This window comes from Oncorhynchus masou, chromosome 15 (genome assembly GCF_036934945.1).
Source record: "Oncorhynchus masou masou isolate Uvic2021 chromosome 15, UVic_Omas_1.1, whole genome shotgun sequence".
Classification (NCBI taxonomy): Eukaryota; Metazoa; Chordata; class Actinopteri; order Salmoniformes; family Salmonidae; genus Oncorhynchus; species Oncorhynchus masou.
The window spans coordinates 61268376-61295144 of NC_088226.1; the positions used below are offsets into that span (position 1 = coordinate 61268376).

Here is a 26769-nt window from a genome sequence, read left to right on the forward strand (position 1 = left end):
CCATTGTAGACAGTATTGTGAGGACCATGGTTGACAGTAATCTGGGGACCATGGTAAACAGTAATGTGGGGACCATTGTAGACAGTATTGTGAGGAACATGGCAGACAGTAATCTGGGGACCATAGTAGACAGTAATGTGAGGAATATGGTAGACAGTAATCTGGGGACCATGGTAGACAGTAATCTGGGGACCATGGTAGACAGTAATATGGGGACCATGGTAGACAGTAATGTGGGGACCATGGTAGACAGTATTGTGGGGACCATGGTAAACAGTAATGTGGGGACCATTGTAGACAGTATTGTGAGGAACATGGTAGACAGTAATGTGGGGACCATGGTAAACAGTAATGTGGGGACCATTGTAGACAGTATTGTGAGGACCATGGTAGACAGTAATCTGGGGACCATGGTAGACAGTAATCTGGGGGCCATGGTAGACAGTAATCTGGGGACCATGGTAGACAGTAATCTGGGGACCGTGGTAGACAGTAATCTGGGGACCATGGTAGACAGTCATTTGGGGACCATGGTAGACAGTATTGAGGAACATGGTAGACAGTAATCTGGGGACCATGGTAGACAGTAATGTGAGGACCATGGTAGACAATAATGTGAGGACCATGGTAGACAGTAATGTGAGGACCATGGTAGACAGTAATGTGAGGACAATGGTAGGAATCCTATTTGGTAAAATAGGTGGATAACTGTGAGTTTTACAGTCATCTCCTCTCTCCTATTCTATAACTCAACATCTGAGGCATGTTGAGAAATGCTGTGAGACCAAGGCTGTGTCTGATATTGAATCTTTTCCCTACAATGTGCACTCATAGCACTGTGGTCAAAGTAGTGCACTTTATAGGGGATAGGGTGCCATTTTCGGACAGAGCACCAAACTCAAATCAAATGTTATTGTGAAGGTGAAGACCTTAGTGTGAAAGGTTTACTGACAAGCCCTTAACCAACAATGCAGGTTTTTTTGTAAGTAAGATAATATATACAAAACAAATTTAAATAAAACAAATACACTATAATATATAAAATACAAAGTAACACAATAAAATAACAACAAATAGGCAATATACATGGGGTACTGGTACCGAGTCAACGTGTGGGGTTACAGGTGAATCGAGGTCATTGAGGTAATATGTATGTAACCCTCTCACCAGGCTCGAATTTGACTCTCACGATATGAATTTACGTAGAGTATCTCAACAACACGGGATGTTAGGTGAGAAGGACATCTCTAATAAGAATCCTATTGTATATTGGATATTCCCTCAGTGAAGTATGGCAGTTCCTTGCAGGTTTCCTCACAAGATCCACAGCAAGCTCAGCTATCAATGCAGACAGTCCTCCTTAGCAGTAACCGATATCTCATGGGAACATGAACTGGTTAATCTTTCCCAAGCAATTCTCATTCACATTCATTTCACACGACGCTAGGCTAACCTCAAGGCTGTCCAATACCTCCATGATGAGACGGTAGCTTCTGTCTTTACTAAGTCTTTCTTAACAAAATTATAACAACTCTCTTATAAAATCCCTTCAAAACTCAGTAGGTATGGGTTTGGTTCTATCTTTGTCATATTTTTGTTTAATTCTTCTTCACCAACGGTCATAATGTAACGTTCATCCTTTTCTCAACGTCTCTCTCCCTCTTTTCCCCCAGGTCTCCCGTTATCCAGGTTAACTCTCCCATTGGCCACAGCTTAACAAGCGACTTTATTGGTCAAAACATAAACTTAAAAGTAAACCAACCTATTCACTTATACATTAAAGAAATATTTCTTCAGAAGAAATGCATTAACAACGTTATAGTATGGGAGCAATTCAATCACCTTTTAAATCGAATACCAATTAATTATAACAAATAAACTCAATACTTGTTTCTAACAAGGGTAATACAGGTACATGTAGGTAAGGGTAAGGTGACTATGCATAGATAATAAACAGCGAGTAGCAGCAGCGTAAAAAGGAGATCAATGCAAATAGTAGCCATTTGATAAACTGTTCAGCAGTCTGATGGCTTGGAGGTAAAACCTGTTAAGGAACCTTTTGGTCCCAGATTTGGTACTCCAGTACCGCTTGCCGTGCAGTGGCAAAGGGAACAGTCTATGACTTGGATGGAGTCTTTTTAGGGCCTACCTCTGACACCGCCTGGTATAGAGGTCCTGGATGGCAGGAAGCTTGGCGCCAGTGATGTACTGGGCCGTACGCACTACCCTCTGTAGCGCCTTGTGGTCGGATGCCGAGCAGTTGCCATACCAAGCAGTGATGCAACAGGTTAGGATGCTCTTGATGGTGCAGCTGTTGAACATTTGGAGGATTTGAGGACCCAGATGTTTTCAGTCTCCTGAGGGGGAATAGGCGTTGTCATGCCCTTTTCACAACTTTTTGGGGGTATTTGGACCATCACAGTTTGTTGACGATGTGGACACAAAGGAACTTGAAGCTCTCGACCCGCTCCACTACAGCCCTGTCGATGAGAATGGGGGTGTGCTCAGCTCTCCTTTTCCTGTTGTCCACGATCAGCTCCTTTGTCTTGCTCACATTGAGGTAGAGGTTGTTGTCCTGGCACCACACTGCCAGGTCTCTGACCTCCTCCCTGTAGGCTGTCTCATCATTGTCAGTGATCAGGCCTACCACTGTTGTATCGTCAGGAAACTTAATGGTGGTGTTGGAGTTATGTGTAGCCACGCAGTCATGGGTGAACAGGGAGTACAGGAGGGGATTAAGCAGGCACCCCTGAGGGGCCCTCGTGTTGAGGATCAGCGTGGCAGATGTGGGGTTGCCAACCATTATCACCTGGGGGCAGCCCATCAGGAAGTCCAGGATCCATTTGCAGAGGGAGGTGTATAGTCCTTCGCTTAGTGATGAGCTTTGAGGGCACGATGGTGTTGAACGCTGAGCTGTAGTCAACTAACAGCATTCTCATGTAGGTGTTTCTTTTGTCCAGGTGGGAAATCTGTTGATCCTGCAAAGTCTAGTGGGTCTTGGGTTTCTGGGATGATGGTGTTGATGTGAGCCATGACTAGCCTTTCAAAGCACTTCATGTCTACAGACATGAGTGCTACGGGGTGGTAGTCATTTAGACAGGTTACTTTGGCATTCTTGGGCACAGGGACTATGGCGGTCTGCTTGAAACATGTAGGTACTGTATTACAGACTCAGTCACATTACTGAGTGGTAAAGCCCTATGCTGAGTAAACACAGGCCACTAACAGCTCTCCTCTCCTGTGTTTATAGTTTCTAACTGGAATGTTATTAGCGGACAAGTTGACAAAAGGGTGACATATATGTACGTATACAGTATGTATGTGACAAGTAACAATGCAAACACTCCCTCCAAATCTATGTCTACTCCACTGGGAAAACAAGACATTTTAAACAACCTAATTCTGGGATTGTGTTCAGTATTTACTGTCTTGGAGGACGTGGAGATTCTTGGGGCATTTCAAACCAGTCTAGTTTATGTGTGCAGTAACACACATTTTATCACCTGGCATCAAGTCAACATTCACAGAAATAATTTTCTTACCCTACCATAGGACACTTTGGTTTTCTACCCTTACAGGGCAAGGATTACTATGCCATTACCACATTTTGAATTCATTTGCTGGTGGAAAAAGCTGAAAAATCCTCTTGTCCTACCCACATTTTTTGATGACCACATTATTGAAAGTGCAACAGTGACCACTGTCCTCCCGTTCCCAGAAGTTGGTCAATATTGACATGGCTGTGGTCCATACAGAACAGAAGACATGTCGAGAGCCCATTCATCACCACACATCCTTTCTGTCCTCACCACAACACCTGCCTCTAGACTAACACAGTGTCGTGCTTTCATACAACATGCTTTCATACAACACGATCACAGGACATTTACTTGTTAACCACAGACTATTTCACTGTTTATGGCTGCATCCCTTGTTCTCAATTTCCGCCTGAAGACATACCCTAATCTAACTGCCTGTAGCTCAGCCCCAGAGGCAAGGATATGCATATTCTTGGTATCATTTGAATGGAAACATTCTGAAGTTTGTGGAAATGTTAATTGAATGTAGGAGATTATAACACAGTAGATCTGTTGGAAAAAAAGAGAAAGAAAGAGCATACAATTTCTGTTTTTTATTGTTGTAGCATCATCTTTCATTTTCTTAACCCTCCGTTCATTAAAACAGTCCTGAAATGAAAGTCTGTTTCATTTTTGCAGGAGCTGGCTGAACGTAATGCTCCCTCCAGGCATTCCAATTATAATTAAGTAGGTTAGCTACTAAAGTAAATTGATGTTTCCAGATGGTAGTTTATATATATATTAACATATATTTAATGGACAATTAGGAATAATGAGCAGTAATTGTGGTGGTTGGATTCTTCAGGTGTTTAGTCATGCAGATATTGTTATGAAGTGGTTAGTTCTGACACCAAAAGCTCTCTGGTAACAAACCACAGGCACCTGTTGGAAAGGAATATTTGTGTAATGGCTCTGAAATGTCATGTTACTGTAATGACTTTGAAAACAAAGAGGAAGGAGCCTGGTCTGAATCTCGGCTGGCAATTACATTGTTGAGAGAGCAGTACACAGTCAACGACACAGAGATCAAATAACAGCAAACCCCAAACCAGTGTTCACGGTTGTTTTGACGTTTGGTCTTCTGAACTATTATTCGACTGTATCATTTATAATTTATCCCCCTTAGGGATAAAGAGGAAACAGGGAGTCCTTGAAACAGTTTGACAATGTTACTATGCCTGTTTCTATAATCAATCCAAAATGACAGACTACACTGAGTGTAGTGACTTTACCTCATGTCAAGTCACGCATTACGGTTTAAAAACGTGGAGGCATTGTCATGATCTAGGGCTGTTTTTGTTCTTTCTTCTCCCCTTTGGAGAAAGTGTGGCAGTTAAAGGCCATGATAGTAGTAGTTTCCCAAGACGCTATGTCCTAAACATTCTTCCCAGCTGCTGTAATGAGAAATGCAGCTGTGTGTTCTTCTTTGCATGGAGAGAGTGAATCAACCAGTACGGTAGAGAGAGAGAGAGAGAATAGAGTGAGAGAATGAGCGTGTGAGGGAGAGAAAGAGAGAGGGAGAGAGCGAGAGAGATGGCCAAACGAGAGAGCAGGAGAGAGAGAGAGAGAGAGAGAGATAGAGAAAAGGAGGCATGTGGACATTAGTGGAAATATTTGTTTTTTTGTAACCACACATCCTCAGGATAGTGGAGCAAACCTATAAACAACTGAATGTATAGCAAACAAGGGGAAGTAACTATCCCAGTAGAACTCCCATGGTATTATTGTGTTTTCGCAGATACTCTTATTCAGAGCAACTTACATAAGCATTTAGGGTTAAGAGCCTTGCTCAAGGGGTACATTGACAGATTCTTCACCTAGTCAGCTCAGGAATTGAACAACTGACCATTCAATTACTGGCCCAACACTCTTAACCACTACACTACCTGGCTCCACAGCCAGGAAATCTGACAAACAGCCCTTCATATAAATCATTATATCAGCTGCTTCTGCACAAGACAAAACATAATAGAGAAACTGTAGTTTGGATGTGGGAGATGTGACATGAATGAGTGGGCTCCATTCAAATTGAAGGCAGACAATTTATTAAGAAGTGATTTGAATTTAACATTCAGAAATGTAAATAATTTTGAAATAAATAGTTTCTACTTTTCAGTTTATTGAGAAGACATTGAATATAAATGCCATTTTTTTGATAATTGAATTCTAATTTTAGTTTGTTTCCTGAATTGACTGTCTTCACTTCGAATTCAGCCCAACCCTGGTGGGTCAGTGAGTAATGTTTGGTTGTGGAACAGGGATGATAGGAGATGAGTCATGCCTGATCTACAAGGGTCAATAACACCATTATCATGCTTGATGAGTCATAGTATAGTACTTGGGTACTTACAGGCCATCCTCCGCCAAGGCCCCATTGTCCAGTGAGTGGCCTCCAGGGCCCAAGGTACTGCTGCTGCCCATACTGCGGAAGGACTCCCGGGCCCTCCGTCGACGCTCTCGCTCCACCTCCTCTGCATCCTCCACACTCCTCTGGGTGGTTATTCTGTGGGGCGAGAGACGGGGTGAAGATATTTGTTTAAAGCTACAGTCTGTGATTTGTAAAATAACAAAATGGGTCACCTCCACTTGAGAGATGAGGCTAAGGAAGAAATATAGTAAGAATTGTAATGACCAGCTTGAACAGCTTTCAAAATCCCAGACTATAGCTTTAGAACCTTACTGAGATATGCTTTTCACCCCCATGTGTCTTTGAGTTTTTTGTGCCCGACATGGTTGGATCCCATGAGTCATCGTCCTGGGCTCTCCCAAGAAGATGTTTCTAAACAATGGCCTGTTAATTCCTGGAGAAGGGAGAATGCCAGGAGAACATCTGCCTCAGACCTCCTAGCATTCAGCTCGTCACGGATGAGCGATGACATCCCAACAGAACATCGGAAATTCTACTGCATCCCCCTGTGTTTATCTCACTAGTAAACACACACACACATGTGGTTCTACTCATGTTTGCATTTTACTGCAACAACACATTTATCACAACAGTGTAAACCACTTTCTCCACGTCAGACCAAACCAAACTCCCCTTGGGATTCAAAAAGGGTTCAAAGTGCATCCTCACTAATGTAGACATTTAAATGTTAGTTTTCTGTATTTATGAAGAGCAGATTCCACAGCACTTATGGACTTGTCGGCTGTACTGTTTATCTGTTTTGTAACGAAGGGGTCATGGTACTAGCCTCAGAGTAAATGTAGGAAGTTAAAGACATCTATTTTTCAATGTAATGAGCAGATAGTTTACAGCACTTACAGACTTGTCTGCTGTACGTCTCTGCTGTGTAGCTAGCGAGGGCCATGGTATGAGCCTATAAGGGTGAATGCAGGAGAACTGCCTGGTCAATAGGTTCCATCTGTGTGTCAGGGTGTCAAATGACAACACTCACATGCATTCGGCTTTTGGGTCAATTAAGGCAGTCTCAGGTCACTAATAGGGCCCTAATGTGTCCCAGGCCCCGGGGCGTTTGTGTTACCACCACCTGAGGCCATCTGCTTCAGTGACTCTCCCTTTCACAACACCCCATATAAAGGTCCATGTAGGTGGGATGGTCCGTAAGATCACACCCCACACCCCCACCGCTAATCACAGGGTTTTTTGTGAAAGGGAAAGGGGGGGGGTGAAAGGGTCAGAGCACAGCTGGATCTAGGTTACCCAGATACGTTCCACTATTTTCAATGTTGGTTTCCTTCACAATCAGAACTGGTGGCCAGGGGAAAATGAGCTGATAACCAAGTGCCCAACACCACTGAGTGATGGATGAACCAGGGAGTATTGTCATGGTTTCACAAAGGCGACTTCACGGACAGGTTGAAAAACTGATGTATAACTCATTTGATATGTCAATTGAGACACAAAGTATAATTTTTGACTTTGTCTCCTCAAAAATGTTGACACAACACAACCATTGTGGAGACAAGAACGCAGGCACACCATCCCATTTGGTATGGTATTAGAGGATGTGGCAGTCGGACTTAACTTCTTATACCTATCATTCTTTTTCCTTTCATTTGCATTATGGGATTATCTCATTCTTGGCACCAGTCAAATGTCTGACTCAGATGATGATGTCATTAATCTGTTGGTGACTGGATTATCGATGGCCTTTCTCTCTTTGTCATCCTCTTTCACTCACTGTCTAAATCTGTCCTTGTTTAGACCTAATCTAAGAGACCCATTTTCTCACCCCGTTTGTCTTCTGGATCTGCAACCGTGGGAGGTGGGGAGGAATAGCAGTGAGGAAAGACACGCCAAAGAATCTGGTTTACATTGGGGCTTATGTTGCCTTTCCTGACATTTGTAACGACATCTAATCTCAACTTCCTCTAAATAATGTTCAAAAGCCGCAGGGCCAAAGAGCCAGATTCCGACAGTTAGACTGTTAAGTGGATTTATTTGGGGCTGTTTTCCCCCTTTGTAAATTTACACTAGAGCAAGCCTGAGCATGCCACTGTTGTCTCCACACAAAACTGAAAACAAACAGACAACTGCCTCTCCAGACCAGATGGGTCGGTGTTGTGTGTCACAGGGGAGTGTGATTAGCAGAGTTCTTGGAGTGGGAACTGCCAGACGCTTCACCTTTCTGACAGACTTATTTACTTATCAAATCACATTTTATTTATCACACGCACCGAATACAGTGAAATGCTTACTTACAAGCGCTTTCCCAACAATGCAGAGTTAAATGAGAAAGTGAAAAACACATGAGGAAATATACCACACAAGAATGAAGCTATATACAAGGTCTACCAATACCATATCAATGTTCAGGGGTATGAGGTATTTGAGGTAGATATGTACAGTGCCTTCAAGAAGTATTCATACCCCCCCCCCCCCCCAAATGGTTTTTACAAAGTGGGATTCAAATTTATTGCAATTTTTTGTCAACGATCTACACAAAATACTATGTAATGTCAAAGTGGAAGAAAAATTCGAACATTTGTATAAAATTCATGGAAAATAAACATTCATATATATTCATTAGATAAGAACGCAATAGATTACAGTCACATTTGGCAGTGATTACTTGCTGTGAGTTTTTCTGGGAAAGTTTCTGAGAGCTTTGCACACCTGAATTGTACCATATTTGCAAAAAATCTTCAAGCTCTGTCAAATTAGTTGTTGATCATTGCTAGACAGCCATTTTCAAGTCTTGCCATATATTTTCAAGCGGATTTAAGTCAAAACTATAACCAGGTCAGCCAGGAACATTCAATGTCATCTTGGTAAGAAACTCCACTCCAGTGTATATTTGGCCTTGTGTTTTAGGTTGTTGTCCTGCTGGAAGATTCATGTGTCTCCCGGTGTCTGGTGGAAAGCAGACTGAACCAGGTTTTCCTCTAGGATTTTACCTGTGCTTTATTTTTATCCGCCCAAATAAACTTATGACAAGCAGAACCATAGCCTGATGCAGCCACCCCGTGTTTGAAAATATGAAGAGGGGTACTCAGTTGTGTGTTGTTTTGGATTTGCCACAAACAATGCTTTGTATCAGGACATAAAGTTAATTTCTTTGACACATTTTTTTCAGGTTTACTTTCGGGCTTTACAGTTTTGGAATATAAATCCTGTACAAGCTTCCTTCTTTTCAATTAGGTTAGTATTGTGGAGCAACTACAATATTGTTGATCCATCCTCAGTTTTCTCCTATCACAGCCATTAAACTCTGTAACTGTTGTAAAGTCACCATGATGAAATCCCTGAGTACCTTCGTCTCCGGCAACTGAGTTAGGAAGGGCGCCTGTATCTTTGTAGTGACTTGGTGTATTGATACACCATCCAAAGTGTCATTAATCACTTTGCCATGCTCAAAGGGATATTCAATATCTGTTTTGTGTGTAGGCCAGTGACACAAAGTCTCAATTGAATCCATTTGAAATGCAGGCTGTAACACAACAAAATGTGGACAAAGTCAAAGGGTGTGAATACTTTCTGAAGGCTCTGTACTGGGCCATCTCCACCACCCTCTGTCGTCAAGGGCGGTGCAGTTGCCATACCAGGCGGTGATGCAGCCAGTCAAGATGCTCTCGATGGTGCAGCTGTAGAACTTCTTGAGGATCTGAGGGACCATACCAAATCTTACTTACTGAGGGATTTTATTCCTCTTAGAGCTTAGGCCACCAACAAACTTAACAGAAAAAGGCCACTCCTGGGTTTCAGACTGGAGGTTCAGATATTGGGAGAAGTTTGACGGTCTAAACAGCAGTCAGGGGATCACAAGCAATAACCATGTTTCATGATAATGTACTGTATTTGGTTAGCAAAGTGCGGGTTGCAGGCAGCCTGAGTGAATTTTGCTCTGGAAGTTAATGACATGATCTACCCCAGCAATAAAGCCTTCAAATGCACTGAGGGTTGGAACGATTATGGAACAAAATGTGAACCCCTCTGGTAGTTCATTCCCCACCTCTGACTCCCTTGTTAGGTTTGACACCTGGCTGTTAAAGATGATTGACTGGCCACCCGGAGATCACAAAGATCAATGGAGTACAGGAAGGGAGGTGACCCCTAACATCTCACTGTGACACACCGGGTTTCCTGCCACACTGTGAAAATTTGAGCCAAAATTATGACCGAGCCATATATTCCTTCTGTTGTGTAGCATTTACATGTATACACACACACACACACACACACACACACACACACACACACACACACACACACACACACACACACACACACACACACACACACACACACACACACACACACACACACACACACACACACACACACACACACCCTTTTCTTGACCGTTGTACGTAATACTTGACTAGAGATGCATTAGTTAAGAAAGTAAGTATTTCACAGGAAACCACAGTCATTATTATCTTAAAGTCAGAAAGGTTCAGAACACTTGTTTAGCTCTTCGCTACTCGCTGAACGATTATATAATAACATGTCCTTCCTCTATTAAAAGCCAAACAGACAGACACTGAAGAGAGGGTGCTGTGAAACATGTCCAGGATGATGTCATGGTTGTCATGAAACAAGTTAGAACAGTTGCTATGTGGACGCCATTACATCAGCCAGACACAATACTATGTTGTTGACGATACTGAGGAGATTACTTTTCCAAGAATCGGGTGAACAAGTCACTAACTGAGAGGAGTTTTTGCCAATCCACACTGCCATGAACTAACTTGAACTACAGATTAAAACTAAGTTAGCTGTAGCCTTATGTGTCTCTACTCAAACGAATGAAAGTCTACTATGAATGCCACATCATCATGACACTTTCCAGTCATTCCAAAATGGCTGGTCATTTTCAGTGAAACGCAACATGTTTATGGCAGACGTTTATACACGGCCACCTGGGGAGGATGAATGATGACCATGGAGGTGACTGCCAGGTAATCTGACTGCATTGCCATCAGAGGAAGCTGGTGAGTGGAGATATAGGAGGACGGGCTCATTGGATTGGCTGGAATTGAATAAATGGAACAGTATCAAACACATAAAACAGGGAAACCAAGTTTGACTGTTCCATTTATTCCATTCCAGCCATTACAATGACCCTGTCCTCCTATAGCTCATCCCACTAGCCTCCTCTGGCTGCCATGGACACAGGCCTGCCTGGGCTCCCCTTGTAAGCCAGTAGAGTAGACAGTAGTCACTAACCATGTTATGGCTCTCGACTGGCACCCCCGTGCAGAGCCCAAATGGAGCACAGCTCATTTACTACAGTCTGGGAACACCAGGGTCCTTTTGGTTTGTTTACCTACGGGCCTTAGTCAAAGCTCATTACACACAGGTAACTGACAAAATAAAGCAAAACACCAACATAAAGCGTCTTAATGTGGCGTTGGTCTCAACTGCATGGAATACCCTGATACAGCTGTTCAATGAGCAGGTCTGGTGAACCCATTTGCACTTCATCTTATCTCACTGTGTGGGATTTGATGGTTTTAAGTCCATGGTGAGACCGATAGAGATAAAATCCATCCACCACTGAGTCTATCTTATCCTATAGGATCTTAACTGGCCGAGGCAGGAGAGATAACCGTCAGAAAGCCAGTCTGCCTATCACCTCTTTCCCTTCCTGCTCTAAAGAGAGTGATCTCTGGAGAGGGAAACACCTGGGTGTTTGCTTTCCCATGTTGCCCTCCAAAACCCGACAACCTTTGGTAAGGCACACCAGGGCAAGGGCAACGGAGAACCTTGGTCAAACATTGTTTACTATATAGGGAACAGGGTGCCATTTGGGAGATAGTCAGAGTTCATTGCCTTTTCACTCAACTGGCAAAGCCCACCACATTCCTCTGTCTCTTATCTCCCCCCTATGGTAAAACAGAGAGAACACCTAGTCCACCGAGGTCACAGGCTGAGGTGGGTGGGTCTGTAGTATTAATGTCCCTGTATTGATCAGAATCAGAATTGCCTTTATTCATCAAGCACATTTTAATATACCCACAATTTATCTTTGCGAAATGGCAGAAGGGTGCACAAAACAGACAGGCTTCCTCTGCTTGACGCTTCCCTGGATGCCTTGTGAATGATCTCATCTCAAACCTCTGAGTGATGGAGGATCAGAGATGAGGAAGACGGAAAAGAGAAAAGCTCTGTCTTTTTCTCTCTCTCTTTCTCGCTCTCACTCTCTCACCCTCTCTTTCTCACTCCATCTTTCTCTCACTCTCTTTCTCTCTCCATGTTTCTCTCTGTCTCTCTCTGTCTCTATATATGTCTCTCTCTGACTTCATTCAAAACAGATCCACCTCACATTCTTTCCTTGACCCATTCAAATGAATGGCACAACATCAGATAAAAAGTGTTTAGAGGCCACTGCTTTTTCTGAGATTGTTTCCATTTGTGTTCTGTTTGCTTTTATTGGTATCGACACAGCGCTCTTGGAGGTTTTAATGTGGTTTTACTGTGAATACCTCCTCTTGGTAGAAGCTGAAGTTTGGGACAGTTTCACTGCTTAGTGTAAGGGTGCTTTTCACCAACAATAAGACTCAAATTTGAGTCTGTTTGGCTTCTAACATCAGTATTTCTGACTCACTTAGTAGTAAATCTGAGGCAACATAACATTTAATCAAGAGGATGAAGGATCATGAACAAACTGTAAACCATATTTTTGTTACAGTAAACAAATAATAAACACTTCCAAGGGATTGGCATTGTCATATACTTTCTAATGATGGGATGGGACTCACTTGATAAAAAATCTTGGGCAACAGAACATGTAGACAAGCTTGTGAGAGGTTTGGCATTATCTGACACTAAGGTTGGGATGGAGAAGTGTCTGTCTGAAGCTGATCCATCTCTCTCCACTTTCACAGTGGGAACATCTGCACTGAGGATTAGCCCAAGTGTCTCGTGGGAACACAGTTTTGATGCCCCCCCCCCCAGGCCTGGCTGTATAGTATTTATGTTCCCTAAAGACAAAGGATAAAGTGCCTTCTACCCACCTCCTAACTTTCCACACCCTCTGAGCAGCCTAAGTGCGTAAGCCTCAACTCTCAGCTGTTTCATAAACCACACCTGCTCTGCTCCACCGGAAATCCTCAAGCCTGTCTTTCTTCTCTCATTCACAAAACTGGAACACTCTGAGTAGACAATCAAAACAAAAGTTTGAATTCTCAGTGAAGACTGAATGCTGCATTCATTTACTCTCTTTCACTTATTATTTTGCTAATCATGACAGTTGAAGTGTCTTAAGGTCCCTTTCCCAAACAGTGTTCTGTGTTTGATCAATCAGGGAAGGCTCTGGATCGACTGATCCGCTGTTTGGAAATTAGACTGAAATGGGTCTCGATAGATGGAATCTATTATTTCATGTCTCTCGTATTTTAATTGTGTAATTGCCCCCACCCCCTTCATGTTATAGTGATATTTCTATTTCTATTTCTATTGTTTATTACCATTTTCATTATTTTATTTCACTAGTCCTGCGAGTTGAACCTGGAAGCCTAAGATTTTCACTGTGCCTTGCAAGCACACCTGCAACCCTGACCATGTGACTATTAAACACTCTGAATCTGAATGTTGAGTGATTTCTGGACCTGCACTAAATGGAGGCTATCGGTTTACAGACCACCTACACTTTACTTTCACTACTGGCTCTCTACCTCAGAGTAACACTGGAGGAAAGGAAATGTAAAATAAAGAGAAATACCTAACATGCCGCCACCCGTAAGCGGCCTCTTTTCACAAGGGAGTGGCCCATGTCACCCCTGTCACCTTTGACACAGTTCACAGCCCCAATTTGCCTCAGTTTCAGTCAGAAGCGAAAGCCTGGGGCACCAATCTCATAATCTCTCTCTTTCTTTCTTTCTCTCTTTCTTTCTCTCTCTCCCTCTCTCTCTTATTCCCTATCTCTGCCCCCTCCTCTCTCTCTCTCTCTCTCTCTCTCTTTCTTATTCCCTATCTCTGTCCCTCTCTCTCTCTCTTTCTCCCTCCCTGTCCCCCAGAGTCTTCGAGAGGAAAAACAAAGAACCAAGGAGATCTGATGTAAAGGTCTGTCTGTGGTGTCAGAAGCACTGCTTCAGTCCTCGCTGACAAAACTTCACTGGAGACGAGACTAGTCTTTGTGAAATCTAGCTCTGACGATATCGATTCGCCCAAGGTCAATACTTCACAAATGTTTTATTAGGAGAAGCCCACCTTGTACCTATGCCCTCTGAAGTTGCTTGTCTTTCTTTGTTTGCTGAAATCCATATTTTTTCTATAAACGTTAATCAAATACAACCACAGACTGCCCATGTGGCCATTGAATCTCAACAAGGAAACAGTCAGTAGTGGTATTTGATTAACTTCAGTCCCAGTCCCTGTCCAGGTTGTGTTGTCAACAGTGATAAGACCCAGGGCAGTGGACATTGAATTACCCCTCCTGTAATCATAGCAACAGGAGAAAGCCCAGGGTCTGTATACATGAAGCGACTCAGAGTAGGAGTGCAGATTTAGGATCAGGTCCCCCCTCTTAGTCATTATGATATAGAAGGCAAAAGTGTGCTGATCCTAGATCAGCACTCCTACTCTGAGAACATTTGTGGAAGCTGCTGTGGAATCTACCTCTGACCAACATCTACAGTACACTGATCCATCTCTCTGGTGCTCGATCTGACAAACCTGTTCACTAAAGAGAGGCAGGCTAGCCAGAACTGGGGATATATGGCTACATGGTTTAGCATGGTTTAACATACAGTGGTTCCTCAATTAAAAGTTGCATCATACCACGTTTTTAGTGTACAATATGCCGTGCTATGGTATGCAATGGACTCTAGCATGCTACAAACATAGTGTTGTGACTCAATTCACTAGAGTTGAGCACCTTTTTTCTCTAGCATACCTGAAAAACAGCATACTTAACTATCTTTCTCTATTCAAACTATCTCTACTCTAAAAACGGGTTTCATGTTTTTACTCACTTCAAGAGGTTCTGCAAACCTTGCTTGCTGGAGTTTCTTCTCAGGATAGCATGTGACATGTCTCCTTTCTCCTCTTCTGACCCTCTTTATCGGAATCAAAATATCACAAGTGTAGCTCCTCTTCCTCCGACAGAATGACAGAACCTCTCTGTCTTTTCCAGTCCTGAGCCCAACGGCCAGTGATGAGGTTTCTATAGGACAGATCTCTGTACTCCTCTTTTGTCCTTCAGACGAGAAGGCACATACACTTTCTGACCTAGCCACTCAGACACACACCCCCAGGGCTCCCTCGTCTCTTAGATGCTGGCCCCCACGTAGCCTGTTGAAAATGTGAGGAAAGCTCAGAGCAGCACTCTCTTTCCTCTCACAGAGACTTTAGTTACTGCCCCCCTCATCCCTCCTCCTCTCTCCCTCTCTCCTCCTCCTCTTCCTCTCTGCTACATGTGGTTCTTATTGAGTGCTCAGACCGTAGCCCAATATCTTTTTTCCTCCCTTACCCTTACCTTACATATGACCCTGACCTGCAGAGCAGGGTCATGTGGCTTTCCCTGGGGGAGATGTAAGATGATACCCCCACCCAAAGTCCTCCAATCCAGACCCCTAATACCCCCCTGTCCCTCTGTCTGTCCCCCGGGCCCATCCACTCACTACATCTCAATCTTCACTCAGGTTAGAAAAGATGAAGAAGACAATTGAGATATTTGTATTTGGGAACAAACAACACTTAATGTTCCTACACATATATTGAATGCTTGTCCCGTTCACACTACCTCAAATTACTAATAATCAGTACAAAAAAATATTGAGTAGGTTTAGTTTTATTTACCAATCATAAAGTAGTAAAAACATTTTGAATGAACACATTTCGTTTATCAAATATGATTTATTTAGAGGCATGTGGCATTTGGAGAAGTACTGTGTGTCACTTTGGTGGTCCTACTGTTTATGTTCCTTTCCAGCCTGTCTGGAAAGTGACACTCTCAGTGGGACTTGGTGTCAGTATGGCCAGGTAGAAGATACATGACAAAGTTCAGTTTTCTTGGAAAACTATCAGGGAATATTCTGAACATGCAACAACAGGTCATTTGGGAGTCTCCTGTGTATTCAGTGTGTTTGACAAATGACAAGCATAGCGTCAGCAGACAAGTGGTAGCATAGCGTCAGCAGACAAGTGGTAGCATAGCGTCAGCAGACAAGTGGTAGCATAGCGTCAGCAGACAAGTGGTAGCATAGCGTCAGCAGACAAGTGGTAGCATAGCGTCAGCAGACAAGTGGTAGCGTAGCGTCAGCAGACAAGTGGTAGCGTAGCGTCAGCAGACAAGTGGTAGCGTAGCGTCAGCAGACAAGTGGTAGCGTAGCGTCAGCAGACAAGTGGTAGCATAGCGTCAGCAGACAAGTGGTAGCATAGCGTCAGCAGACAAGTGGTAGCATAGCGTCAGCAGACAAGTGGTAGCATAGCGTCAGCAGACAAGTGGTAGCATAGCGTCAGCAGACAAGTGGTAGCATAGCGTCAGCAGACAAGTGGTAGCATAGCGTCAGTCTTACACTATTCAAACTTCATAACATGATTTATAGTTCCTATATGGACTTTCCGTTTTATGAGAACGTGCACTTTTTTCAGGCCCCAACGGAAGAACAATAACAACCCACTCAACACACACAGACAAACACACTTTCCTTTTCTGTTCAGCCTCTCATGTATCCCCCCCCCCCCCCGCCAAAGTACACTGTCACCAGGGCGACGGCATAGTCACTGCCGTTACCATGGCGAAGCTGCCCACCACTCACGCCTCCTGTGCTGCTGAGACTCTCTCTGTGACACGTCGGACAAAGGGAGTACTCAGCCTGTCAGAGCCCGACTTAGATTGGCCCTCCCACCGTCCCACCCCCCTCATCAGGAGAAGCTGCTCACAGCAGCAGGGGAACAGCGGTGGACATGTAGAACAACCCAAACCAGATAAAATACTTTATGGCACCCTCACTGACCTGAACACTGGTTGTATCTAAACCTGGGTTTAAATACTATTTGAAATAATAATAATTGTAAGTACTTTATCTCTGCTTGATTAAGTTTCCCTGGCTTAATCAACCAATAGAATAGTCCCAAAATGTGAAACACAGCCCATCTGGCATTGTGGGCACGCTATAGCAAATGTTCAAAGTATTTGAAAGATTTCTGATAATGTTTGAACACAGCTCTGGGCGTATCCCACTGGTCTTATCCCGCTGGTCGTATCCTGCTGGTCTTATCCCGCTGGTCGTATCCCGCTGGTCTTATCCAACTGGTCTTATCCAACTGGTCTTATCCCGGTGGTCGTATCCCTCTGGTCCTATCCCGCTGGTCCTATCCCACTGGTCCAATACCGCTGGTCTTATCCCACTGGTCTCATCCCACTGGTCTTATCCCACTGGTCCATTCCCGCTGGTCCTATCCGCTGGTCGCATTCCGCTGGTCTTATCCCGCTGGTCGTATCCCGCTGGTCTAATCCAACTGGTCTTATCCAACTGGTCTTATCCCGGTGGTCGTATCCCTCTGGTCCTATCCCGCTGGTCCTATCCCACTGGTCCAATCCCGCTGGTCCTATCCCGCTGGTCCTATCCCGCTAGTCCAATCCCGCTGGTCCTATCCCGCTGGTCGCATTCCGCTGGTCGTATCCCGCTGGTCCTATCCCACTGGTCCTATCCCACTGGTCCTATCCCTCTGGTCGCATTCCGCTGGTTGTATCCCGCTGGTCCTATCCCGCTGGTCCTATCCGACTGGTCCAATTCCGCTGGTCGAATCCGACTGGTCGTATCCCGCTGGTCCCTATCCCGCTGGTCACTTTCCGCTGGTCGTATCCCACTGGTCTTATCCCACTGGTCGTTTTCTACTGGCTGCATCCCACTGGTCGTATCCCACTGGTCTTATCCCACTGGTCTTATCCCACTGGTCGTATCCCTCTGGTCCTATCCCACTGGTCCTATCCCACTGGTCTAATCCCGCTGGTCCAATCCCGCTGGTCCAATCCCGCTGGTCCCTATCCCACTGGTCGTATCCCACTGGTCGTATCCCGGTGGTCGAATCCGACTGGTCGAATCCGACTGGTCGTATCCCGCTGGTCCCTATCCCGCTGGTCGCATTCCGCTGGTCGTATCCCGCTGGTCGTATCCCACTGGTCTTATCCCGGTGGTCGAATCCGACTGGTCGAATCCGACTGGTCGTATCCCACTGGTCGTATCCCACTGGTCGGATCCCACTGGTCTTATCCCACTGGTCTTTTTCTACTGGCTGCATCCCACTGGTCATATTCCACTGGTCGTATCCCACTGGTCTTATCCCACTGGTCGTATCCCACTGGTCTTTTTCCACTGGTCGTATCCCACTGGTCGTATCACACTGGTCGTATCCCACTGGTCTTATCCCACTGGTCTTATCCCACTGGTCTTATCCCACTGGTCGTATCCCACTGGTCGTATCCCACTGGCTGCATCCCACTGACCACATCCCCCTGGTCGTATCCCACTGGTCTTATCCCACTGGTCGTATCCCACTGGCCGTATCCCACTGGCCGCATCCCACTGACCACATCCCACTGGTCGTATCCCACTGGTCGCATACCACTGGTCTTATCCCACTGGTCTTATCCCACTGGTCTTATCCCACTGGTTGTATCCCACTGGTCGCATACCACTGGTCTTATCCCACTGGTCTTACCCCACTGGTCTTATCCCACTGGTCGTATCCCACTGGTCATATCCCAGACACACAGAATAAACAGTCCCTTAAGTGTAAGACACTACCTGGCCATGACACTGGGACATCTAGAGCTGCTAGTCTGACCAGCTTTCCCCCCTCATTTTTTAAAAGGCTTTTGTGTTATTAGTTTCCGTTACAACACCATAATTGATGAATAATTATACAGTAGTGTAACTAAGTCACTACTCCGTCTCTACTGTTAACTTTCTACACGGTCAAGTACTGGCGCCCGAAGTGAGTAGTGACTGAGAAAAGATGACATTACATTCTACTGTAGTGTTCCTTTATAATGGAATAATATTATCCATTGTTCTTTTCAAAAGGTTATATTTAACACATTCTCAAGTCTCAGCAAGTTGTGTATCGTATTTGACCCACCGTACAGTGGATCACTTATCAGAGAGAAGGCCAAATGCCAGCCAGCTCCACAGTATGATACCACCGGTGTGGTTGATCTACAGCTGCAGGGCCAGGGATTGACACACACACACACACACACACACACACACACACACACACACACACACACACACACACACACACACACACACACACACACACACACACACACACACACACACACACACACACACACACACACACACACAGGATCTGGTCCACACACAGAACAGAACCCTGTCATTGTGCATTCCTCCCCTGACATTTAATCCAGGCCATGGCAGCCATCCCATCTGAGGCCATTATGAAGACACGAAGGAGGAGGTGGATCATCATCAGATACTGCTTTGTGCCTGTGTGTCTGTGTCTGCATGTCTACGTGTTTACGTGTCTTTGTGTCTACGTGTCTTTGTGTCTACGTGTCTTTGTGTCTATGTGTCTTTGTGTCTTTGTGTCTACGTGTCTTTGTGTCTACGTGTCTACGTGTCTTTGTGTCTACGTGTCTTTGTGTCTACGTGTCTACGTGTCTTTGTGTCTACGTTTCTACGTGTCTTTGTGTTTTTGTGTGTACGTGTCTGCGTGTCTGCGTGTCTTTGTGTCTACGTGTCTACGTGTCTACGTGTCTACGTGTCTTTGTGTCTACGTGTCTACGTGTCTACGTGTATTTGTTTCTACGTGTCTAAGTGTCTGCGTGTCTGTGTGTCTTTGTGTCTTTGTGTCTACGTGTCTTTGTGTCTACGTGTCTACGTGTCTGCGTGTCTACGTGTCTACGTGGCTACGTGTCTGCGTGTCTGCGTGTCTGCGTGTCTACGTGTCTACGTGTCTGCGTGTCTGCGTGTCTATGTGCCTTTGTGTCTGTGTGTCTGCGTGTCTGCGTGTCTACGTGTCTACGTGGCTACGTGTCTTTGTGTCTGCGTGTCTTTGTGTCTGCGTGTCTACGTGTCTACGTGTCTTTGTGTCTACGTGTCTGCGTGTCTGCGTGTCTGCGTGTCTACGTGTCTGCGTGTCTGCGTGTCTACGTGTCTACGTGTCTTTGTGTCTTTGTGTCTACGTGTCTACGTGTCTTTGTGTCTACGTGTCTACGTGTCTGCGTGTCTACGTGTCTACGTGTCTACGTGTCTTTGTGTCTGATTGTCTACGTGTCTACGTGTCTTTGTGTCTACGTGTCTACGTGTCTACGTGTCTACGTGTCTTTGTGTCTACGTGTCTGCGTGTCTGCGTGTCTGCGTGTCTACGTGCCTTTGTGTCTGTGTGTCTACGTGTCTGCGTGTCTACGTGTCTACGTGTCTTTGTGTCTGCGTGTCTTTGTGTCTGCGTGTCTACGTGTCTTTGTGTCTACGTGTCTGCGTGTCTGCGTGTCTGCGTGTCTACGTGTCTACGTGTCTGCGTGTCTACGTGTCTACGTGTCTTTGTGTCTTTGTGTCTACGTGTCTACGTGTCTTTGTGTCTACGTGTCTACGTGTCTACGTGTCTTTGTGTCTGATTGTCTACGTGTCTACGTGTCTTTGTGTCTTTGTGTCTACGTGTCTACGTGTCTACGTGTCTACGTGTCTACGTGTCTACGTGTCTACGTGTCTTTGTGTCTACGTGTCTACGTGTCTTTGTGTCTGCGTGTCTATGTGTCTACGTGTCTACGTGTCTACGTGTCTGCGTGTCTACGTGTCTACGTGTCTACGTGTCTTTGTGTCTTTGTGTCTACGTGTCTACGTGTCTACGTGTCTGCGTGTCTGCGTGTCTACGTGTCTACGTGTCTGCGTGTCTGCGTGTCTGCGTGTCTACGTGTCTTTGTGTCTGCGTGTCTACGTGTCTGCGTGTCTACGTGTCTACGTGTCTACGTGTCTACGTGTCTTTGTGTCTACGTGTCTACGTGTCTTTGTGTCTACGTGTCTGCGTGTCTGCGTGTCTTTGTGTCTACTTGTCTACGTGTCTTTGTGTCTACGTGTCTACGTGTCTACGTGTCTTTGTGTCTACGTGTCTTTGTGTCTACGTGTCTGCGTGTCTTTGTGTCTACGTGTCTACGTGTCTACGTGTCTTTGTGTCTACGTGTCTACGTGTCTTTGTGTCTACTTGTCTACTTGTCTGCGTGTCTTTGTGTCTACGTGTCTGCATATCTGTGTGTCTGTGTGTGTTTGCTTGTGTGTATGAACTGATTGACCATACTGTGCAGAGGGAAACAAACAGCTCTATAATATGGAGAAAATTATATTGCTAATGACAGATAACAAATCTAATTCCTGGACAGCATGATATGTTGCTCACCTGCATACTTTAAACAGGAGATTTACAATAACTTCTGTTCACACCTGAGACATACAGTACAAACTTAGCTGAAATCTCTATTTACTGGGCAATAGGAGGGGGGAGACAAAATAGGTGGCCAGAGCCAAAACACATCAATGGACAATGATCCTTGTCTTACTGCAGTCTGAGGTTGTCTGCAGCTGCTGTGTGCCACAGTGACCTGCCAGCAGTGGTGTAAAGTACTTAAGTAAAAATGCTTTAAAGTACTACTTTAAAGTTTTTTTGTTGGTATCTGTACATTACTATTATATTTCTGACTACTTTTACTTTACTACATTCCTAAAGAAAATATTATACTTTTTACTCCATGCATTTTCCTTGACAACCAAAAGTAGTCATTACATTTTGAATGCTTAGCAGGACAGGAAAATGGTCAAATTCACAAACTTATCAAGAGAACACGTGATCATCCCTACTGCCTCTGGCCTGGTGGACTCACTAAACACAAACACATATGTTGTATATAATGTCTTTATTTAGTGTTGAAATGTGCCCCTGTCTATCCATACATCTTAAAACCAAGAAAATTGTGCCATCTGCTATGCTTAATATGAGGAATTTAAAATATTTATACTTTTGACACTTAAATATATTTTAGCAATTACATTTACTTTTGATACTTAATTATATTTAAAACCAAATACTGTTATACTTTTACTCAAGTAGTATTTTACTGGCTGACTTCCATTTTTACTTGAGAAACTTTCTATTAACGTGTTCACGCTACACGTTCCCCAAGGGCACCCCCCCCCCTACCCCCTCAACTCATAAAGTGGAGCACAGAATGCAAAAATATTCTTAGAAATATTTAACCTCCACACATTAACAAGTCCAATAGCTCAAATGAAAGATAAAAACCTTGTTCATCTACCCAGCAAGTCAGATTTCTAAAATGTTTTACGGCGAAAACATAGCACATATGTATGTCAAACCACCACAAAGACACAGACGATATGTAGCCATTTTGTCGAACAAAAGATGCAATCACAAACGCAGGATTAAAAGAAAAATAATTCACTAACCTTTTGAAAATCTTCATCAGATGACAGTAATAGGACATGTTACACAGTACATTTATGTTTTTTTCAATAATATGCAATTTATATCCATAAATCTCCGTTTACATTGACGCCATGTTCAGAAAATGCTAAAAAATGTCCGGAGAAATTATAGATAACTCCGCCAGATAACGCCAGATAACAGCAATACACATCATAAACTTTGACTAAATATACATGTTCTACATATAGTTAGAAAGATACACTGCTTCTTAATGCAATCGCTTTGTCACATTTCTTTTTAACGTTACAGAAATCGTTTACTATTCAATAATCTGAGACGGCGCTCAGACATAAGCAATATTTACTAATATTTATGTTGGAGTCAACAGAAACACAAAATTACAACATAAATATTCCCTTACCTTTGATGGTCTTCGATCAGAATGTAGTGGAAGGAGTCATAATTACCCAAAACATTGTTTGGTTTCAAGTCGTGTGTCTTTGTATTAGCATATGCGACAAGTTCCAGCTGAAATGCATCCAAAATGACTTCTGGTCCCCAACGGTTGCGCATCAAAACTTCAAAATTACATATTATATGTCGACTAAACTGGTCAAACTAAGTGCGAATCAAGCTTTAGGATGTTATTAATGTACAAAACAATTGGCGATTCAACCGGACAAAAGCAATTCCTCTCAGACAATCTGGAACGGAGGAATGACTGTGTACAATTCGCGCCCGAACGCGCATCCATTTTCTCGCGACACCCACTATTTTGCCTGCCAAAGGGTCAAAGCTCGCGGGATTTGCACAATTAAACGCTCTCCTGATAGAAGACATCTCACGGAAGACATAGAAATTGTTCCCAGATCCATAGCTGGTTGGGAAGGGTGGGGGCGATGACGTCAAAGTTGGCCCAACTTTCTGAATGAGAAAACTAGTTTGGGAGATTGGCTGCCCTGTGAGTTCTGCTATACATACAGACATAATTCAAACGGTTTTAGAAGCTTTAGAGTGTTTTCTATTCAATAATTATTATTATATGCATATATTAGCAATTTTGGACAGATTTTCTTTCAGTTTACTATGGGCACGCAATTCATCCAAAGGGGGCAGTATTGTCCTGAGCCTTAACAGGTTTTAAGGTATCTATACCTTTACTCAAGGCTGTTCCACTGGATGTCAGAAGGTGAATTCACCAATTTGTAAGTCGCTCTGGATAAGAGCGTCTGCTAAATGACTTAAATGTAAATGTAAATGTAAGTATGACAATTGGGAACTTTTTCCACCACTGCCTGCCAGCAGCCTCAGACACACTAGAAAAGGTCTGTAATTATGCTGTGGCATAAACTGTGCTGTTATTGGGGCTGAAGGTATACAGAGGAATTGATCAGACTTAACATTACAGTATTGTTATAACTGGGTAATTACTCTGAGGGGTGTGGAAGCTAGGGTTGGTGTTAGGCTTAGGATTATGGCTAGGATTAGCGTTGAGCCGGGGTGTGGACATGAAGCTAGGGTTGGTGTTAGGGCTAGCTTTGAGCCGGGGTGGGACGTGAAGTTAGAGCTAGGGACGAATATCTGTTTACATATCATTGTCACAATAGCAATGTATTACAGGTACAGTACAGTACTGTATATACTGAACAGGTGTGCTGTCTTAATTTGATCACTCTGATGTTGCAGATCCTTTTCCTGCACATCAGCAAATGCAAATTGTAGTATATTCTAGATTTAAAAAGGCTTATCAATTATCTAATTTCCACTTTGAAATGTCAAACTGGATTTATCCGAACGAAAAATGTATCAACCTCTACAAAAATGTCCATTAATTATAATCCACATAATAATTCACATTTCCTGTTGCTGCAGGATTATTTTCCTGCTGTGAGAAACTGGACAAATTAAGATAGCACATCTGTATGGTGAGGAGTGTTTAAACTGGGGTAAAGCTTATGATTCAACCCTCTCCCCTTGTAATACCAAGGAGTGGTTGTGCTGATAAGTGACCAGGAGAACTAAATCCTCTCATCTCCAGGAGCTGAGGGCTGACCTGTGACCTCTCCTCCTTCTGATACCCAGGTTCTCCTCCCTCCAGCTGTGAGCTGTTTTGATACAGTTTTGATGCAGTTTTGATACAAAACTATAAAAGTTCTAGTATTCCAGATTCAGATGTGTTTCCTCGCTTGACGTTGCATACTTTTTACCTGAGGGAGATGGTGAACACTTCAGGACAGGTTTAGAGAGATAAATGCATGGTTTGTCATTTCTTGTTCAAATAATCAAAAGAAGATGAATAAGGTCAAATGAGGTTTAAAAAGAGGTAAGATGAAACTTGAAGATTACAAAAAGAATGAACATGTGCTTGTTGGTTAGGCTCGGAGCACCTCTGTGTATATTCTAAACACCCCATGTGAAGTTACTGGACTGCATAGATTTGGTTACAATGGATTGTACTGTATTCTTGATAACATCCCTGGGGGCGATTATGTGTGATACCTGCCTCAGTTGTTCTGGTGAACAATGACACACTGCCATGGCAGCTAGGATCAAATATGTGACAAACTTAACTCACACAGCAAATTTATTCACACAAAGATACATGTATCCTAGGTAATGGGGGCATTTATGCCGGGATTTAATGTTATGCCGACCTCGCCTGTCTACAATGCAACATTTAAAGGTCATTTCCTATTGAACCGACATCTGCAGCTGTTTACCTTGAATGCAATCTCTTTAAAATCCCTTTAAAAGCCACATTGTCATCAACCCAGGATCAGATTGAAGCCCGGTCTAAATCACTCTCTCTACTCTTGTCATGTCTTGTTATGTCTGTTCCTGTCCTTTCTCTTCACTCTGTCTCTCTCTGCTGGTCTTTTTAGGTTACCTTCTCTGTCTCTCATTCTTCAGCTGTTCTACATCTCCCCTAACTAGCTCATTCACTCTTTCACACCTGTTCTCTCTTCCCCCTCTGATTAGGTCTCTATTTCTCTCTCTGTTCCTGCTACTTTCAGTGTCTGATTCTTGTTTGTGTTTTTGATGCCAGAAGCAAGCTGTCGTCTCGTTTGCTTCCACCTTGTCCTATCCTGTCGGAGTCTGCCTGGCAGGTGCATCCTGCACTATACTACGTTCTTTTTGTTCCATTGTCAACGTTGGAAGAGGATTTATGCCATTCCTGTTTTTCATTAAAGAACTCTGTTTTCTGTTAAAACCGCTTTTGGGTCTTCACTCAAGTACATAACAGAAGAATCAGACCAAGAATGGACCCAGCGGCTCCGGACCCTTTTCACTCCGCCGTCGAGATCCAGGGAGCGATGCTAGGCAGACACGAGGAGGAATTGTCTGCTGCTCGACATGCCGTTGAGACCCTGGCCGTCCAAGTCTCCGACCTCACAAGACAGGTTCACCAACTCCACCTCGATCCACCGCCCACTTCCAGGGTTTCCGAGTCTCCGGAGCCCAGGATCAACAACCCGCCCTGTTACTCAGGGAGCCCACTGAGTGCCGCTCATTCCTCACTCAGTGTGATGTGGTGTTCTCTCTCCAGCCCAACACTTACTCCAGGAGCGCAGCCCGCATCGCCTACGTCATTTCTCTCCTCACCGGACGGGCGCGTGAGTGGGGCACGGCAATCTGGGAGGCGAGGGCTGAGTGTATTAACCAGTTTCAGGACTTTAAGGAGGAGATGATACGGGTTTTTGACCGTTCTGTTTTTGGGGGAGGCTTCCAGGGCCCTGTCTTCCCTATGTCAGGGGAATCGATCCATAACGGATTATTCTATTGAGTTTCGCACTCTCGCTGCCTCTAGTGACTGGAACGAGCCGGCTTTGCTCGCTCGTTTTCTGGAGGGTCTCCTCGTCGAGGTTAAGGATGAGATCCTCTCCAGGGAGGTTCCTTCCAGTCTGGACTCCTTAATAGCTCTCGCTATTCGCATAGAGCGACGGTTTGATCTTCGTCGCCGAGCACGTGGAAAGGAGTTCGCGTTCTCCATTGCTCCCCTCTCCACATCACTGCCACCTGCCACATCACTGCCACCCTCCCCGCCGGCTCGGATGCTGAGCCTATGCAGCTGGGGGTATCCGCATCTCGGCCAAGGAGAAGGAACGGAGAATCACCAATCGCCTCTGTCTCTACTGCGGCTCCGCTGGTCATTTTGTCACCTCATGTCCAGTAAAAGCCAGAGCTCATCAGTAAGAGGAGGGCTACTGGTGAGCGCAACTACTCAGGCCTCTCCTTCTGGATCACGCACTACCTTTCCGGTCCATCTCCGCTGGCCCGGTTCATCTGCTTCCTGCAGTGCCTTGATAGACTCTGGGGCGGAGGGCTGTTTTATGGACGAGACCTGGGCTCGGGAACATGACATTCCTCTCA

General features: G+C 44.4%; 1 protein-coding gene across 2 annotated transcripts in view; it reads right to left on the bottom strand.

Annotated features, from left to right (window-relative positions):
- The window catches only part of lsp1a (lymphocyte specific protein 1 a), a 37128-nt gene extending 21766 nt beyond the window's left edge, over positions 1-15362 (bottom strand). Inside the window, exons 1-2 of one of the 2 annotated variants that reach the window (XM_064989915.1) lie at positions 14961-15362; positions 5929-6081 (exon numbers count right to left, since the gene is read on the bottom strand). In XM_064989915.1, coding sequence (XP_064845987.1) covers positions 5929-6081; positions 14961-15019 — 212 coding nt within the window. In that variant the 5' untranslated portion in view covers positions 15020-15362. The remainder of the gene's footprint in view (positions 1-5928; positions 6082-14960) is intronic. The other variant, XM_064989916.1, reaches the window with a different exon arrangement.
- Positions 15363-26769: the final 11407 nt, after the last annotated feature.